Here is a 17,317-nt window from a genome sequence, read left to right as displayed (position 1 = left end):
CATTGATAGTTGAGTACTGCGTACGTTCCGATAATCTTGAAAATGGAACTAAATTTGAATTGAATTAAGTGTTCAGTTTATGCGTTTTCCTTGAAATCCGATTTTTTCATTTAAGTTTACTAAATAGCAAGGACTGCCATGATTCTCATTCTAAACTATAGGTAACACTTGATTAATTATACAAATTATACAAAGTTGAATAGTTTTAAAACCCAAACCGGTGGAACCGGTCCAGCGAACTTTAAATACATTGGCATTCCTTTGTGACGTCATGGAATCGCAAGGAACGCAGCCAAGGAAGATCTAGATCTAGCATCTAGGTGTTATTAGCAAGCAAACTAATTACACTGCACGTCGCTGGCATTTTAAAAGGTGCAAAGTCATAATATATATGCTTGCCGATGAAATGCGTTCCGTTCACAAGGTTCTACGTTTATTCGAAATTTCCCAAACCAATGTTTGTGTTATGATCAGGATTTGTCAATAGAAGAGTCATGGAGTTATGTCACATAATTAGTCCAATTGAATGCGGATCGGATTGGACTTGTTTATTCAAATACATTCTGTTGTAAAGTTGCAATATTCTTTATTCCTTCGCAACTCAATCATATGTTGACGCTCAGTGTTAAAAATATGTCAAGGAAAACCTAGATAGCTGAAATTTTAGATTAGATGGATAATTTATATATAAAAAAACAATTAGAACCGGCAGTCGGTTTTTGAAACATGCATTCCAATGAACGGATTGAACTTATGTATGGGTTCCAAGGAATCGACCCCTCTATAGCAAACAAAATCTGCAAAATAGTATCGACAAGGCGTTCTTTGTGAAAACTTAGCAGGTTTCTTCGCGGTACACCGATAATTCAGAAAAAATTGTCTATTTAAACATGTCGCATGGCCGTAATGAATGCCGAATCTATGTTGGAAATCTGCCCCCGGATATTAGGACCAAGGATATACAGGATTTGTTTTATAAGTTTGGAAAGGTATCATTCGTGGATCTGAAAAATCGCCGTGGTCCGCCATTTGCTTTCGTCGAGTTTGAGGACGCCCGGTAACGATGTTAATCTCTATAACAAACGCTTAATGTGCAGGTGTCTTTTTCCTAATTCGTGTACAATACAAAATTCGTCTTCAGCGATGCCGACGATGCCGTAAAAGCCCGTGATGGTTACGATTATGATGGGTATCGATTGCGCGTCGAATTTCCCCGCGGTGGTGGCCCGGGAAGCTATCGTGGAAGCCGGCAAAGTAATAGCGACCGCAGCAGTCGTGGTGACCGCGGTAACCGAGGTCCCCCAGCTCGCCGGTCGCAGTTTCGGGTGCTGGTATCCGCACTGCCCTCTTCTGGGTCCTGGCAGGACCTGAAGGATCATATGCGCGAAGCCGGTGACGTTTGCTTTGCCGATGTGTATAAGGACGGCACGGGTGTTGTAGAATTCTTGCGTCACGAAGATATGAAGTATGCCATTAAAAAACTTGACGATTCCCGATTCCGCTCGCACGAGGTAAGCTGCTACATCAATATTTATTTAGACCGCGGTACCAATCTAACGATGGTCGATGCATTATGTTTAGGGGGAAGTTGGCTACATTCGCGTACGAGAAGATTCTGGAAATGACGATAAGCGGGACTACAGAGATAGGTAGGATGTCATTAATGCTCAACTAATGCGGGAACAGTAAATAATTGAAAACATTATTATCATTTCAATAGATCCTATTCTCCACGTAGACGAAGGGGGACACCAACCTACTCGCCTGTCCAGCGCAGTGTTTCCCGATCGCGGTCTCGGTCCTACAACTAAACCAACGATCGCATAGTTTGCTGCAGAAAGGAACCTAAAGTAATTGAATGTTTCTCCTACCTCTATCCCTCTTACTTTCATGCCAATGTGCATTGGACTCCCCCCAGAGAATACAGTACATTCCGCGGGAATGTCCACGTTTCACAATGTTGGCCTTTAGTTTTACAACTGTAACTGCATTGCGTTTTACGAAAACATTTCCGACTCGTCCGGGTGTGTTTTTGTGGCATGCTTGCCCCTTGTGCATTCATAACTATTAGGGTAAGCAAAGTGGCATATGATTAAGATGGTAATAGCGTAGAACAGGTTTTGTTTTTAACAACATGCTTTTAAAACTAAACAGGAGCATGCCATTCAACCGGATACGACAAGAAGAGCGTTTAAAAGCACATACATTTTTGCTACAACAACATGTATTATCCCGTAAAGAACAAGCTATAACAAGCTTCTGGTGGAGTAGGCAAGCAATACACAATAATAATTCAGGGATGAAGTAATGATCATATGAGGCAAACAATGGAGGTAAATTGTTCAGCAACTGTCGGCAATAATATGTGTGTTTTACATTTCATCATTTTAACTTCCTAGTTTAGATTTCGTCTGGACTTAAAAGTAAATTCTTCACACGACTTCAATTCACTAGTTCACACTTTGACTGAACAGACCAAAAAAAGAGAACAAAAATTGCAAACTAAATTCACCCACCGCCAGAGGACAATAATGGGTGATAGCTCTAGTTTCTTCACATTTATCAGCGATGATGTAGAATAACACAGTATCATAAGCTTATCCTAATACCATGCAGTGATGGTATGAAACTAAAAGTTAAATTTTATTCTTTTTTCTGACAGGGTCAAAAGGATTAATAGGATGAAGGATGTATTAAATTTAAGGATGCAACAGAGGATTTTGTTCGTGCGGACTCTATGCGAATTCAGTAGAAGAAGTGCCATTCCGTCTTGTGAAGTGTGTCAGCATGTTGGGCTTCTAGCTACGCCCCTTTGCACCTTTGTCGCGTACCCCACAATTAAGCGGGTTGAGCGAATCGTTTGACTAGTCAAAAACGTAATATGTTTTTCTATATTTCAATCTCAGGCAAATCGGATTATTGTCTGTTTTGCCCATATTATGCTTCTTTTTCTGGTTCTATTGTTGGACTTCTTTGCCAGATGTATTGATTTCCTTTTCCTATGGCCCATGCACATGTGCAACACATCGCTATATTCAATTGATAGTGATTTATTTCGGTTTCCCACGAGCGAATGGTTATTTCGTCGTGAGCTAAAATTTTGCCCGATTGTAATATGCGGGAACGCTCGATTCAGTCAACGTGCATCATATCCTGGATGGATTTAGAGCATTTCTTAGCTAGAGACACTGGCCACATTGGGGAGCCCATTTGGATGCAGGACTTTCTATTGCTCAAAGGTAAATGCATGTTACTGATTTGCTAATGGATGCTCCCATATCGTTGTTGCAAGCTCTGGCTATTCGTCGCTCACCGTGTACGTATGGTGAACGACTTAATAACTACTTTCCCTTAGCAGCGTAGCAGCACGGGCAGCTGTCCATCTGTTGTTGGATAACTGACTAGGAATACGGAAGGACACCCTGGATGGATTTTGCGACGTGTTTCTGCACCGTCGTCAGGATCCGTACTTCTTTTTCGTACGTCTTTAGGAGGCAAACAGGTTTACGAACCAATTGGTGTGTTCAGGACGCCGAGGGACTGGAAGGATTGCACAAGGAAGGAAAGATATTAGGACGCGAAAGAACACGAAATGGATTCGGTTGTGAGCAAAGGATCCCTGGATCGTCGATGGAAAAGGAACTGTCATACACCCTTTTTATCGCTGGACAACGTGGGACTTGGATTCTGTTAGAATGTAGAATTGTTCGCGATGCTCAGGATCATCGAAAAGAATATGGAGTCTTTTGGCAGATACCTCTGTTTGTATCTTCACTCCAGTTGGATGGTACACTTATGGAAGGTTGTTCCGCTGTGCTGGCGCTCCTCGTCCTGCAGCGGAAAACGCAGGATTACAAAAACAGCACACATACACACACACACACACATACACAGAAACTCCTTGGCTTGTAGCTGGGATCATCGTTGGAAGTGGAATGTGCATTCGGGTAAAAACAAATCAATTTCTTTTTTATTAACAAGTTTTACCTTCCCCCTAGTAATTAACAACATTTCTAAACCTATTTTATACTGTCGTGGCGTACTGCTGGAATATTTTGCTGTACATTTTCACATCCACAGCCTTCTTTTCGACAAGCAAGTCCAATTGGATCAACTTTTGTGCTGTGCCTCTTGTCACGAATCGTTCTACTGACCCTCTTTTTTCTCCAATATCGTCAGCATGCTCAATAATCTTAATCCTATGTCCAATTCGTTCTACCTGTCCCCTCTCGTACAACCATAGCTCTAGCACATTTTTAACAGGATGCGGTAACAAAACATGTTTAGGACAAACCATAATGGTGCGGAGAATGAACCGAAAATAGGTTTTAATCTGGATACCGGCGGGGTCGCCAAGCGTTTCATGGAAAATGTCATATAAGTATGATGAAGATCGTAAGTAAACGTTTACTACGGATTCGCGCTTAAATATTAAGGCTTAAAACAAAATATCAGCTGATAATTACAAATCGAAAAGCAACAACAATAAACTAAACACGTTTGAGTGGTGGTTACTGCAATAAACATACAGTGAAATATGGTTTTAATCAAATAAAATTAATTTTTATTACCGAACCATGATGACACACGCGGGATAATTTCAAGATTTCTTTCTTTTTTTCTGTTTTTGAAAAAGTACCTGAATGGGACTGACAGCTGATTATGTTGAATGTAAACATTGACGATGGCGGCTAAAGGTGCGCATATTACACAAAATATAGAAGTAAAACCGTCTCTGTTCGAGGTTTTAGCGGCGGATTCGCTAAACACTACGTTTTATCCAGCTATAAAACGCGTCGTCAATGTGAGTGAATTAAAAGTTTCAACTAGATTTCAATGCAATCTTCATGTATTTCACTTAGTTTTTAGCAACCTCGAAACCGGCAATCTTTGGTGGACTTGTGCGGTACTACGATGAATTTTATACGCTGTTCAATGGTCTTGTACAAGGATACTACCTTAATCGGTACGGTGGCTCGCTGGCAGAAGTATTCTACGGGCTCACGAGGGTATCTGCGAGGAGTAAATCTTTTAACGTGCAGGAACGAAATTGGTCTTTTGCCGTGCTTGTGGTGCTTCCGTATGTGTTGAGCAAAATGGAAGCAATGTGCAACCGTTGGAAGGAGGATTATGAAGCTGGAAAGCAGATTTCCATTGAACGGAGACTCCTGTTTCGCATGGTTCCATTTGTAAAGGCTTTCTATGAAAGTGTGAAGCTAATCCACTACGTTTCCTACCTGTCTAATGCAACCGAAACACATTCGCCAACATTGCGCATTCTTCGGCTAGGCTTGACTTATCTCTCGGAGGAAGAGGAAAGCTGGTCATTCAAAGATATCTTCCAAGGAAAGATAAGGTATGTAGCGTACTAAAACCTTACGACATATAGCAACCCAATGGTATGGATAATTTTTCAGGGTTGCTACGATGCTTAGCACTGCCCTTCTGCGGTGGTTGGAGCTATCCGCGTTTTTCCTGCAATTCATTGAATGGTGGCAGACGGAAGCTAACATCGGAGACTTATCGAAGTTACCAATCCCTGACGCCCCCAGCCTGGATACCAATGCCTCCAAGTATGCAAATGTTTGCCCCATTTGTTTGCAAAAACATATCATTCCTACAGCGATCTCTGTTTCAGGGTAACATTACGTTGTAAGCGTCTTATTTACTTACGAAGCAATAATGCTTTAATACTCTTTCAGGTACGTTTACTGCTATCGGTGTATAGTAAATCACCTACAAAAGGAAAGCAGATGCCCAGTCACTAAATATCCTGCTACAATTAATGACCTTATCGGAATATACACCAATGATGATTAATGGTTGATAAGTTTCATTGAATTTGATTGTAAATGTAGGTAATTATTTTGGGTTTTTGTGGTTAACTTATTGGCAAACAAATAAAAAGTGAAGACTGACGAACACTAGCGATATTTTTACAGCTAACAGCGTACTCAAATTTTATAAATGGATTGTGCTTTTCAATGTGGAATAAAATGTTCGTTTTCATGGTGACTACTACGTTGCTAAAATACTAAAAAAGAACGTTGCGTTCAGATTGATTGAAGCAGCTTCGAAGTTATCTAGATCAGTATTGATCATCCCAACGGGCAAAGGAACCGTGCAAAGTGGATCAACAGACAAAGAACATTAAGAATATCGGCAGTGCTGCCGCTGATGACCATACTCCACTCCATACGCACGAAAACTATTGAGAAGTATTCAAAATTTCAACTTACAAAAAAAAAAAAAAAACAGTAACAGTAGAACTTACAGTACAACAAGCATACACGAATTACAAGCGTTCCGTAAACACAAAGTCAGACCTAGCTAAATGAGCTGTCAGCGTTTAACGTTGGGAGGAACTTAGTAGGTGCGATTACTAGCACCCATCTCTAGTGACGGAATAACAGGAAAAGTCATCAACAAATTCGTCTGCAGATAAAAAGCATTATTTTCGGTTAAAAAATTCGTAGCAGGAAACATGGATACCGCTAGGAAAACATGGGAAATGGAGAATAACATCGTAACACTCCCAGCAAGTGACGAAATCTTCCGCTACGATGCAGAGCAGCAGCAACGCATCCTGACTGCTCGTCCTTGGGAGAAGGATCCGCACTTCTTCAAAGATATTAAAATTTCCGCTCTGGCACTGCTCAAAATGGTAATGCACTCGCGTTCCGGCGGCGCACTCGAAGTCATGGGTCTGCTGCTCGGAAAGGTGGAGGAAGACACCATGGTAGTAATGGATGCATTCGCTCTGCCGGTAGAAGGAACCGAAACTCGTGTCAATGCACAGTCGCAGGCATACGAGTACATGACGGCTTACATCGAATCGGCCAAAGAGGTTGGCCGGTGCGAGAATGCCATCGGCTGGTACCACAGTCATCCGGGATACGGGTGTTGGTTGTCCGGTATTGATGTCAATACTCAGATGTTGAATCAAAACTACCAGGAACCGTTTGTGGCGATCGTCGTCGATCCCGTCAGAACCGTGTCAGCCGGTAAAGTGTGTCTTGGTGCATTCCGTACTTATCCGAAAGGTGAGACCCGCGGTAGAAACTACCAGAATTAAAGCTCAGTAACAATAAATACATGTTCGATATTTCTTTATCAGGATACAAGCCACCGAATGAGGAACCGTCAGAGTATCAGACCATACCATTGAACAAAATTGAAGATTTCGGAGTACACTGCAAGCAGTACTATCAGCTTGATGTAACCTACTTTAAATCTGCTCTCGATCGGAAGCTGCTGGACTCGTTGTGGAACAAGTACTGGATGAATACACTCGGCAGTTCGGGGTTGCTGAGCAATGCAGACTATACCACCGGGCAGATTTTGGATCTTTCAGAAAAGCTCGAGCTAAGTGAGGCCAGTCTCGGCCGGGGCCAGTTCATTTCTAGTGGTACTGTCGACCCTAGTGAGAAGCGTACGGAGGATAAGCTATCGAAAGCCACCCGTGACTGTAGCCGTGCTTCGATTGAACTGATCCATGGCCTAATGGCACAAATTGCCAAACACAAACTGTTCAATACTGTAAACACCGGAGCCGTCGAAAACGCAAATAAATAATTTTTCTTCCAAATAGATTTTGCTCAATGCGGAATCCGGATTCATAGAGGTAAGCGATTTTTTCTTGTAATTAAATTCCATAATTACCGACAATTTGGCATTTGTAATGGCTTAGATCATGAACAAGGATTGTTTAGCCCGCTTCCAGGTTGATTTGATTAAAAGTTAATAGTAAGAAGACAAAAGTCGGAAAAATCCAGTGTTCTATTGTAACGAGGCGGTTGTCCGGTCGAGATCGAAGGATTCCCGAGCTAGTTCGTCGTCGTCCGTCACGCGAGAATCTTCGCCAGGATTCGGAGGTCTGTCGGTTTTGGTATCAACGTGTATCGTCCGGGCCGTGACTTGCCGGCGTCAGGCAAATCGGGAACCCAGTCCGTAGCGTGACGTGCTGCTGAAGGAGAGCAATCCCAGCGAGTTCTCCTTAACTCTTTTTGGACGAGGAGTTTGGGAATTCTTTATTTAGCGGGAGAGGTCCGGAGGAGTAGGGATCGGGAAATTTTCGGATACGGGTCCTTTCCTCACAAGTGTCCTGGTGAAAATATGTGATTTATTCAAATTTTCGACCGCTTATATTCTAAAATGCTCCTTATCTTCCAATGAACGTAATCAAGATAGGGGATCTCGCTCTAACATACAAGATTTCCTGGTTCGATCCTTGTCACGGGATCTTCCATTCTACTTTTTCTTCGTGGAAAGCGCGACCTTTCATGGGCATCTGGATCTTATCTCGTGCCTGAGTTTTCCTTGCATCCCAATTTTTACGATCTTACTTGATCTCGCTTTCGTTCTTTCGCGTCGTTGCGTTGGTCCTTTCTAGCGTTTCGGTTTCTACGCATTTACAATCGCGCAACGCCAGCGCACATGCGTCGGCCGTAGCGCAATGTTTGTTGATCCCACGCATCGCCTAAATCGCGTCTGGATGTTCTCAATTTTTATGATTTGCTTCGATCATAAAAAGAAAAAATATGTCTCCGTTGCGACTTCTCTGTTTTGCCCTCACCTTTCTATGCCTCCAAGGAAGGATTCGACCTACATTCCTTCTTATTGCGTCGCACTTTAAAGTGGGTTTTCGACCACATTTTTTCCTATTTTCTTTCCACCGTAATTCGACTAAAGTGAAAACCCTATCACGAACGAAAAATATCGTCCGTTCGTAACACCTGTAATATAAACTACGTTATACATATTATACTGGTCCATGAATGTTAGGGCACCCTCTCGGCGGCGTGGGACTTTGCACGAGGGATCGGCCTGTCCACGTATTTATTGACAAATGCCTCCAATTAATCGAAAATAAACGCTAGACGGAAAATTAAACGATGGTTAAATAAACAAATCCGTATGCAATGCCAACTAATAAATGCTGTACGTAGCCCGTACTACTGTACTGAAAATGAAGTCAAGTATTAAAACTACTAAGTAGGAAACACCAAATACGTTGGTGGTCTAGGACTCCGGACCCGTCACGTAGGCGAAATACTGCCCGATGATCGTTGGTTCCCAACTAAGAGCAAATTCTTCATTGCTCATAAGTACTGACTTTCTACGTAAGCGAAGGGTGCTCGGGTAAAATGTGTATTCTTTAATATGTAGCCATTCATTCTTCAAGACGGTCGTTAACCTGAAGCTCTTTTTTTTTAAATCCAACCGCACATTAGGACCGTTCATCTTGTGCGAACTCGTAGTATCCGGGATTGAGAAACAGTTGATGGAAAAACCCCCATTGCTCGGTACAGATAGTCTGTAATTCTAATGCATTCGTGCGATTTGTAGCCGTAACTTTTCCAACAAGTTTCATCATTGTCTCCACATCCATTTCGTGGGCATACTCTGCCCAAACTTTGCACATACTCTCCACAAACCAAGATCCAGTGTTTGAATCGCGAAGTGCAGCAAATCCGGGCACTGTTGCGTAACACAACATCATATCGCAGAACGTGGGAATATTAACCGATACTGGATCACTAGCTTTAAGACGGGCGCCATCATGTTCAGTCGTTCTTGATAGATCAAAGCCAAAGTCCGCATCGTTCCCACTGGTGATGAAAAGAAAACATAACATACAAAACCCCAGTTCAATCTTCAAAAAAATCTTGTTCCTCTCGAAGGCATGTTTCGACTCACCGACAGACGGAGAAAAAGAAAAGTTTCGGTTTTCCGATCAGTTTAGTACAGTTTTTCGTGCTGAATTCTGCCAATATGTCCTGAACCGCCAGATGGGAACAGTCATGAAAAGCAATAAGGTCGCGGTTGGTCTTTTCCTCCCTTAAGCCATGCGAAAGAATGTAGAATACGAAACAATCGCACGATAAATAATTCGATGTCTTTAGCTGTGCCATCAATGCTTTATATTGCTGTGAAAAATATTTAAAAAATAAAAATCAGTCTGCTAATTAACATAAACAAAAGATGGGATTACTGTAAGAGTTTGCTTACCGCCTTCGTAAGGGTTTCATAGTAAAATACTTTAAATCCCAGTTGCTGAAAAAGGGAAATCAAGTTTTGTCCATCGATTTTCGCTCCTCTTCTTTCGGTATAGTCCTTGTTTACGAAGGATATTATGTTCACGATAAATGCAACTCCCCTATTTCGGCTCGTCATTGGATAGGTTGTTACCGATGGTTGTGTTTTTGTAGGTCCCCTTGAAAGCTTCACTACAAACGGTCGAGGAATATTTTCATGGACACGCAACTCGATCATCGTCGTATCATCTGAATCTGCTGGGTAGACCTGTTTCGGTTCACCTGTTAGACACCTGCAAAAAGATGCTAATCTTTTCATCTTAATGAAAGAAAGACAAACATTGACTGTATAAGTAGATTGATTACTGAGCATACATTATTTTTATCATCATAATACATTTGGGAGAAAACTATTGTTTTGGAGAGGTTGGTTGTTATTTTTCATTTGTTCATTACTTTTTACGGGGTTTTAAAACGAATACATTGGATATTGGCGTATAAGCGTAGATAATTAACATGGCGGTCAGCGAACTTTTGTTTAGAGATCAGATATTCTGCACTAACTATACACATCGGATCATCGGCTCATAATTCAAATCTCAGACCATTTGGGTGCATCTGTTTGGAAAGCACTTTGCACTTTGAAACTGTGGAATATTAATTTTAGATACAGGAAAGTTATTCTTAATTGCTATCCATACTTGAACATCGCCTGACTTTTCTCTAACCTCTTTTGTTTGAATCAGGATTTACCATGAACATAGATGATGTCCAGGTCTGATGCAATTTTTCGTGATGAACGTTGTCCTTTGCATCATACTTGCTTCCTTTCGATCTATTTTACTGTTTTCGTACCAATAATGGCCCTGAAGATCTGTTCAGGTGTTTCTGCTGAATAAAACAAGATGATCATATAAACAAAGTTGCGCACATACCCACAGACTTCAGACTTTTGAAACGCGCCACGTTGATCGCCGCCTAAAAATCGTTACACAATAATTTCCCTCAATACCTTAAATGCCTTTTACAAAGTGCAAACAAATGATAAAAAAATCTACCATTACATATTTTAGTGCATTGATAGATGAAGCGTTGTGCCTAAACTTTTTACAAGATATACTTATCGCAATGTGAACTCAAAAAAGTGTATCCAAATATATTTATCACGGTGTAGACATGGCTCCTCTTTTCAGCTTCTTCTCAAAGGTCTACTTGTTCATTAATGGCTCAACCTATAGTTGACTAATCCAAGGAAACATTTGAATGTTTGAGGAGCTGCCTATTCCGACATCGGGTGAGTCACCAAAACCTGTTCATCCCTGCCGTCTAAACGCGTCAGGGATGCATTAATTTATTCGAGGTTATGATTACTTGATATCTGAAGAGTAGCAGTAACCGTATCTTCCAATTTGACGCGTTCCTTGATATGCAGAACACTTTTACTGCCCCTTTGCTGTCTATTTGATTTTGATAACCTCCGGTTCAAACTCTTATTAACTTATTTTTAACGTCACTACACTGCACGTTGCTTATGCGATATTGTCGGTTGACTTACCACGAGCTCGGATCTTCACAGGTTCAACTCGCTAATTTCGTTTGATTTGCTTTTTACGAATTTTGGTCACTCACATACCGGCTCTACTTTCGTGGGATTTTCTTGTACCGAGTCAACTATTCTTTATGTAGTTTCGTATAGCACAACCATACAATTATTCGTATGTACAATCCACTTCAATGTGAACTGGCTGAGATGGCTTAAACTAAGCTAGAAGGAGTGAGTGTTCCGTGGTCACTTGTGGTGCACAAGATCTTTATTCTACGAGATGCCGGTTGGAAGTGCCAGTAGGTACAAGTTTCTGCGAAAGCTTCGGATGCAGAATACCAATCGTTTGATATAACCGGTTTAATCTTATGCGGATATCGCAGGTTTAGAAGTGCCTGTTTATAACTGTGCGAGACAAGCGGGGTCTTGTATTCATAGAAGCTCAAGTTTTGAAAATTCAAACCTATTTTATTGTTAGGTTTAAACGCTAGAATTTTTAGGGTACTGATTTTCTTTTTAAATTGGCTATACCAATACTGCAGTAGAAGGTTGGGGTATTCACTAATGCAAAATTTAAATTGAGAAGGAATTATTTATCAAATAATGTATGTTCCATCAACGGAATTTTCTTTGTATCCAAAATTGGTCAAACAATCATTTCAACTAACGTTCCTCGTTCTTAACGCCAACAGCCAATTCTGCTCAGAAAAGGCAGCCTGATTTTTTCGGCAAGTGATAAGTAAGAAGAAATAGGCGGAGAGCAGATCATTTTATCCCAACGTTCATTCGAAGCTGCGTCTGTTGATTAACTCATCGGTAAAGTTAAAATTAGGCTGGTGTCAGTGCTATATCGCACGATATTTTGTTGGTCGTCAGATTCGCAATGGCTAATAAGGCCACTAACAACTTGGTTAGCTATCGACATTTTTAATTTGCAATATTTGATTTTTAATTTATGTGTCCTTTATTTTTTCATCTCACATGTTAGAAAAAGAAACAATCTGAGAGAAACAATCGAGGGATACGGCGAGGAAAGCAGCCTAAAAGAATTCCAGTATGATCAGGATGAATACGTGGCCCTTACCGGATGTTACAATAAACACGAGAACGCTTGTATAAATTATGAATTTAATCTTCTAGAATTAATGAAAAGTATATTTTTATTTGCTAACCGCTAAGATCAGTGGTTGGGAACGAACTGAATTCCTATTCTCACAACTCTCCGTGGTCCAGTATTGCGTGGAGGTCCGCCGCGTCACCGTGTCATCTTTCGGTAACCCGCGCGTGGTCTGCGTTGTCATCAGTTTCCGCGCTGGACGGCGGTCGTTGCCTGTTACATTGCTTTGCGTATCTTATATATTCGGAACATATATGAACCGTTTAGACCACGCTGATCAGGTTAGATTATTGGTAAGACAGCTTGGACTTTTAATTTAAATGACCCACGTACAGCCAGTGAAGCCATTTCCAAAATTTGAATGCAAAGATTGATTCCGTTGTTTTTTCAAACCGGTGCATCAGACAAATTAGAACAGTATAGTTCCGCCAGTTAGGAAATCGGCTCATGATCGCCGAGGCTCACCACCTCGACGGCGTATTTTCGGATCCCAACCGAGACCGTACCCTCCTCTGTACGAGAGACCTGACTATCCAAGTACACAAAGGAAAAAGTCTAGTAAACTCTTGACGGGCACGCATCGCCAAAACTAAACTAAACGAACTACTTCTGGGACTGTCTTCACTTCACTTCACTAACTTCTTCACTGACCAGAAGATCATTATCGAGTGGAGGATTCACCCGAATGAAAGTCCGTAGACGAATGGAAGCTTCGTACTGAATAAAATCTTTGGCCTTTATTTATAGCAACAGTTATTTCTTTCGTTTTTAATTTTCATTTTGGGTTCCCACATTCCCACTAGTCTGTTCCGAAATTATTGTAAATTTTATGAAGAAAACAATACTGAATTTAATACTTTTGGTTGCCTGATTTTTTATCGACTTGCTCTATTTGTCTGTTTACTTAATTATGATTGATTAGATTAGTTAATATGATCATACACGTGTTCATCGTGATGAAACACGTACAATGCGGAGTAGGAAGCCATGCATTCTATTCTAGGATATGTGGTTTTGTTATCCTTTTGACCTTGATCTTAATATGTGAATTATTTGGTGCATGTCCATATGCACTCTAACTTGTGAGACTTAGCTCGTGGTGTGTGACCTAATTATAATTGAATTTATTATTTGTGAAACGCTACCTTGCAGCGTGTACACTTGAAACCGTTCGGGCTCGTGTTCCAAAAAATTTCTTAGAGCGTAAGAACTTGAAAACGTTGGGACTCGTATTCCTAAAAAAACTACATTGCTTCTTTAGAATTTTGTTTGTTTCCCCAATAGCATATCGCAATTCAATTGGGATTATTCGAGCATAAACTTGTCCTTGACCATCCATATCAGATTGCGTTTCGTGCACGTGCCTGTTTGATTTGTATTTTGCATACGTTGCACTTTGCAATCAGTATCGCATTATAAGTTCCATAAAAGTTTAATCCCTGTTGCGTAGAAGTTTTTAAAAGTTTCAAGCCTATGTTAATCTGTACAATCTTTTGGTAATTGCGCCTGAGGGTATGAGTGGTACAGCAAAATCATACTCACCACTATGGATAGCAGCATCCGGTAACCCTCTGCATATTTTAGGCATGTGCACATATTCGAATGCCAGCGATTAGTTCGTATGTATGCTATGTGACAATTGCGATGCTGGCGTGGAATTCTGATTGATGGGCACTGATTATGGACATATTTCAACTCTTATTCAGAATATCTTGAAAACCCTGGGGGAAATGTTGGCGTTCGTTTCCCGAACCGTGACAGATTTTTAAACTATAACCTGGGTACACCGGTTGTATCCGGTATTATACTTTTATCAAGTCGAAAAGGAATATACAAGTTTCCGATAAAAAGCGTGTGATATGTTTCGCTCTTAAAAGTATTACGTTGTACAGCATATTAAAGTGACACATTTCATGGCTTTATTATCGGTTGTTTTGTTGTCAAATGCTATTTTTATGTTGTTTTTGATTAAAACTTTAAGGCACTATTTGGACGACAAAAATCGTAAAAGTCATGTATAAAAAATACATAGTATATAATACTAAAATGTAGATCAACGTGCGTGGCTTTCCACGTCCACGATTGGATAAGTCTAGTGATTAAGACCGAAGACGGTCACTATAGCAAAAGAAAAACTAATGCTAAGATGTACTGTTTTTAGATCCATCTCTACAAGTGGCTGTTCCTATAAGTTGCACAACTATAAGCATATATTCATCACTCATCTCAACCTCTAACAGTCTGTTGTTGAGAAACCTAACCTGTAAACCTAATCATACATCAGGCAAGTTTATCTTGGGAGTCGGCGTAGTACCCAGGGTTGAGATACAGATGGTGGAAAAAGCCCCTTTGCTCGGTACTGATTGTCTGCAATTCTAATGCATTCGTTCGATTTGAAGCCGTATCTTTTCCCACCAGTTTCATCATTGTCTCCACATCCATTTCGTGTGCATGCTTTGCCCAAACTCTGCACATACTCTCCACAAACCAAGACCCAGTGCTTGGATCGCGAAGTGCAGCAAATCCGGGTACTGTTGCGTAACACAACAGCATGTCGCAGTACGTGGGGGTATTGATCGGTACCATTTCCCTACGATTTAACATAACACCGTCACGTTCAGTCATCCTTGCTAGACGATGGGAACCAAGGTCTGAATTTTCACCTCTGTAAATGAAAAAAAAATATATATATATATATATATATTTTACGGATGATTCAAAATTCTCTTCTAAGACTAAAACTTAATACTCTAGAAGGCATCTTACCGACAGACGGAGAAAAAGAATAATTTCGGTTTATCGATCAGTTTTTTACATTCCTGTGCACTGAATTCTACCAATATGTCCTGAATCCGCAGCAGGGAGGTGTCGTATAGAAAGATATAGTCGCTGTCTTTATCCTCGTGTCTTTTGCCGTGGGAAAGAATGTAAAATACGAAACAGTCGCACGGTAGATGGTTCGAAGACTTTAGCTTGGCAACCAATTCCTTATATTTCTGTAAAAAATATAAAATAATAGTTTTTCTGTCAAATGGCGAAAAGTATCGATTCGATTGCATCAAACATTTTCTTACCGCCAAAGTAACGTTTTCGTTGTAAAATACTTGAAATCCCAATTGTTGAAATAGGGATATTAAGTTCTTTCCGTCAACTGTTGCTCCCTTCCTTTCGGGGAGGGTATCGTTGACGAAGCTTATCATATTTAATATGAATGCAACGCCTTTGTTCCGGTTTGCCATTGGGTACGTTGTAACCCACGGCTGTGTTGATGGAGGTCCACTCGATTGCTTAACTATAAACGGCGGGGGAATTCTTTCATGTACACTTAACTCTGAGTTACTTCCTGTGACACGCTCGCTCGCTGCAGCTGCGTTGTTGTTCTCTTTGTTAGCAGATTCTTCCGAGCAACGGGTTGTAGCAAGTTCGACGGCTTCATTCGGGGTGACTGGGCGCACACGGTTTGGGTTAAGGGTTGAATTCATTTTAGCATCGTTTGATTCCATTCGGCGGAAGGGAGGCATGAATCCACGCTGCAACTCAGTATATGCTGGTGGGAATTGTCGTCGGCAAATGTCGAGCAGGATATCAAATGCCTTCGGGCCACGTTTGGTAATTTTTTCAAACAGCCTTTTGTGTCTAGTCTCCGCATCGGACTCGAGGCTCTGTCAGAATATATCAAAATCGAAAGTTACAGTTACACAACATAAAACAACATTACAACACTGTTAGGAGCAGTGTCTATATCTCACCTCAATCCTTAAAACCATATCGCGTGAAAGCATATTTCGTTGTATGCACTCATTGCACAAAGCTTCATAATTTGTACAATGGATTAATGCATCCATGCGGGAAATGATCGCTTCTCTATGCTTGTTTTCCATGTTGAAACTTTAAATATTCGTTCTTTACGTACAACCGTGACTCACAACACAAACTGCATGCAAATGCGAAAAACAAACGTGTTTACTTTCCGGTACCCTTCTGACACAACTAGTGTTGGTATAATCGAGATGAGGATGATTCGAAGAGAGTCAATCCCTTCATAGATTTGATTAGAACCTCGGAATGGATCCCATAAGATTTTATTCGTTTAATTAGCCACTTGACAACGATTCAATTTATTTACTTTTTCCACGTATCTCCAGCTATAAAAACAGCAATTAAGTAGCAATTGACATTTTTGATAGACCTCCCATGTATGTATATGTATCCTCCCGTACAGGTATTATTATGATGTTAACAACCCTGTTGTTTCTATTCGTTGCGGCTATTGCAATGAGCTTACTGTTCCAGAACGCTCATATACTTTTTCGGATTTCGCTTTCCGTCAAGCGGACATGTTTCACCATAGCTTGGAGCTGTTCTTCCGTCTTTCGACAAAATCTGTGTTACGCCTTGGACCGTGGCCGGAACCAGAATTCTTCAAGAAGGTTTCAACTTGTGAGTGATGAAATACTTCCTCATCAGCTGAGTTCGGCAAGCATAGTTTCTGGTTATTTGTCAAGATGCTGTGATATATGACATTGTTTGAATCATTTAACACTTTGACGTCCGCACAATTCACGGTATCACAACACTTTACGACCGGCGCGCTTGCACTAGTTCCTCCGTATCTGGTCG

The 17,317-nt window shown here is 40.9% G+C and overlaps 4 protein-coding genes across 4 annotated transcripts; 3 read left to right on the top strand and 1 right to left on the bottom strand.

The window, feature by feature from the left end:
• The first annotated feature begins 808 nt into the window (after positions 1–808).
• On the top strand, positions 809–2,629 carry LOC131259861 (serine/arginine-rich splicing factor 1A). Its single transcript, XM_058261467.1, has 4 exons — positions 809–1,057; positions 1,142–1,511; positions 1,582–1,649; positions 1,721–2,629. Exons 1-4 carry the CDS (start codon positions 891–893, stop codon positions 1,809–1,811), a joined length of 696 nt encoding a protein of 231 aa, XP_058117450.1. The 5' UTR covers positions 809–890; the 3' UTR covers positions 1,812–2,629.
• A 2,049-nt stretch (positions 2,630–4,678) lies between these two features.
• Positions 4,679–5,927, top strand: LOC131259857 (peroxisome assembly protein 12-A). Its single transcript, XM_058261464.1, has 4 exons — positions 4,679–4,804; positions 4,863–5,356; positions 5,418–5,639; positions 5,703–5,927. The coding sequence occupies exons 1-4, from the start codon at positions 4,685–4,687 to the stop codon at positions 5,818–5,820; spliced, it is 954 nt and encodes a 317-aa protein (XP_058117447.1). The 5' UTR covers positions 4,679–4,684; the 3' UTR covers positions 5,821–5,927.
• Positions 5,928–6,408: 481 nt separating this feature from the next.
• On the top strand, positions 6,409–7,590 carry LOC131259856 (COP9 signalosome complex subunit 5). The gene is made up of 2 exons (XM_058261463.1): positions 6,409–7,043; positions 7,118–7,590. The coding sequence occupies exons 1-2, from the start codon at positions 6,485–6,487 to the stop codon at positions 7,573–7,575; spliced, it is 1,017 nt and encodes a 338-aa protein (XP_058117446.1). The 5' UTR covers positions 6,409–6,484; the 3' UTR covers positions 7,576–7,590.
• A 1,638-nt stretch (positions 7,591–9,228) lies between these two features.
• LOC131265378 (caspase Dronc-like) lies at positions 9,229–16,612 on the bottom strand. The gene is made up of 8 exons (XM_058267640.1): positions 16,447–16,612; positions 15,772–16,359; positions 15,464–15,693; positions 14,984–15,362; positions 10,973–11,015; positions 10,012–10,229; positions 9,700–9,929; positions 9,229–9,611 (listed from the first exon to the last, which is right to left on the bottom strand). Exons 1-8 carry the CDS (start codon positions 16,576–16,578, stop codon positions 9,230–9,232), a joined length of 2,202 nt encoding a protein of 733 aa, XP_058123623.1. The 5' UTR covers positions 16,579–16,612; the 3' UTR covers position 9,229.
• Positions 16,613–17,317: the final 705 nt, after the last annotated feature.

The sequence above is a fragment of the Anopheles coustani genome, chromosome 3, assembly GCF_943734705.1.
Source record: "Anopheles coustani chromosome 3, idAnoCousDA_361_x.2, whole genome shotgun sequence".
NCBI classification, from domain to species: Eukaryota; Metazoa; Arthropoda; class Insecta; order Diptera; family Culicidae; genus Anopheles; species Anopheles coustani.
Note: the sequence above shows the minus strand (reverse complement) of the source record. Positions and strands in the feature narration are given on the sequence as shown.

Bases quoted from the DNA above. Each gene is read 5' to 3' on its own strand.
- LOC131259861 (XM_058261467.1), top strand. From the start codon at position 891: ATGTCGCATGGCCGTAATGAATGCCGAATCTATGTTGGAAATCTGCCC. The intron at 1,058-1,141 runs GTAACGATGTTA...ATTCGTCTTCAG, and splicing joins GTCGAGTTTGAGGACGCCCG to CGATGCCGACGATGCCGTAA. The intron at 1,512-1,581 runs GTAAGCTGCTAC...CATTATGTTTAG, and splicing joins CCCGATTCCGCTCGCACGAG to GGGGAAGTTGGCTACATTCG.
- LOC131265378 (XM_058267640.1), bottom strand. From the start codon at position 16,578: ATGGAAAACAAGCATAGAGAAGCGATCATTTCCCGCATGGATGCATTA. The intron at 15,694-15,771 runs GTAAGAAAATGT...TATTTTTTACAG, and splicing joins ACGAAAACGTTACTTTGGCG to AAATATAAGGAATTGGTTGC. The intron at 11,016-14,983 runs GCCTGATGTATG...AACGATTTTTAG, and splicing joins CCGACTCCCAAGATAAACTT to GCGGCGATCAACGTGGCGCG.
- LOC131259856 (XM_058261463.1), top strand. From the start codon at position 6,485: ATGGATACCGCTAGGAAAACATGGGAAATGGAGAATAACATCGTAACA. The intron at 7,044-7,117 runs GTGAGACCCGCG...TTTCTTTATCAG, and splicing joins ATTCCGTACTTATCCGAAAG to GATACAAGCCACCGAATGAG.
- LOC131259857 (XM_058261464.1), top strand. From the start codon at position 4,685: ATGGCGGCTAAAGGTGCGCATATTACACAAAATATAGAAGTAAAACCG. The intron at 5,357-5,417 runs GTATGTAGCGTA...ATAATTTTTCAG, and splicing joins ATCTTCCAAGGAAAGATAAG to GGTTGCTACGATGCTTAGCA. The intron at 5,640-5,702 runs GTAACATTACGT...ATACTCTTTCAG, and splicing joins ACAGCGATCTCTGTTTCAGG to GTACGTTTACTGCTATCGGT.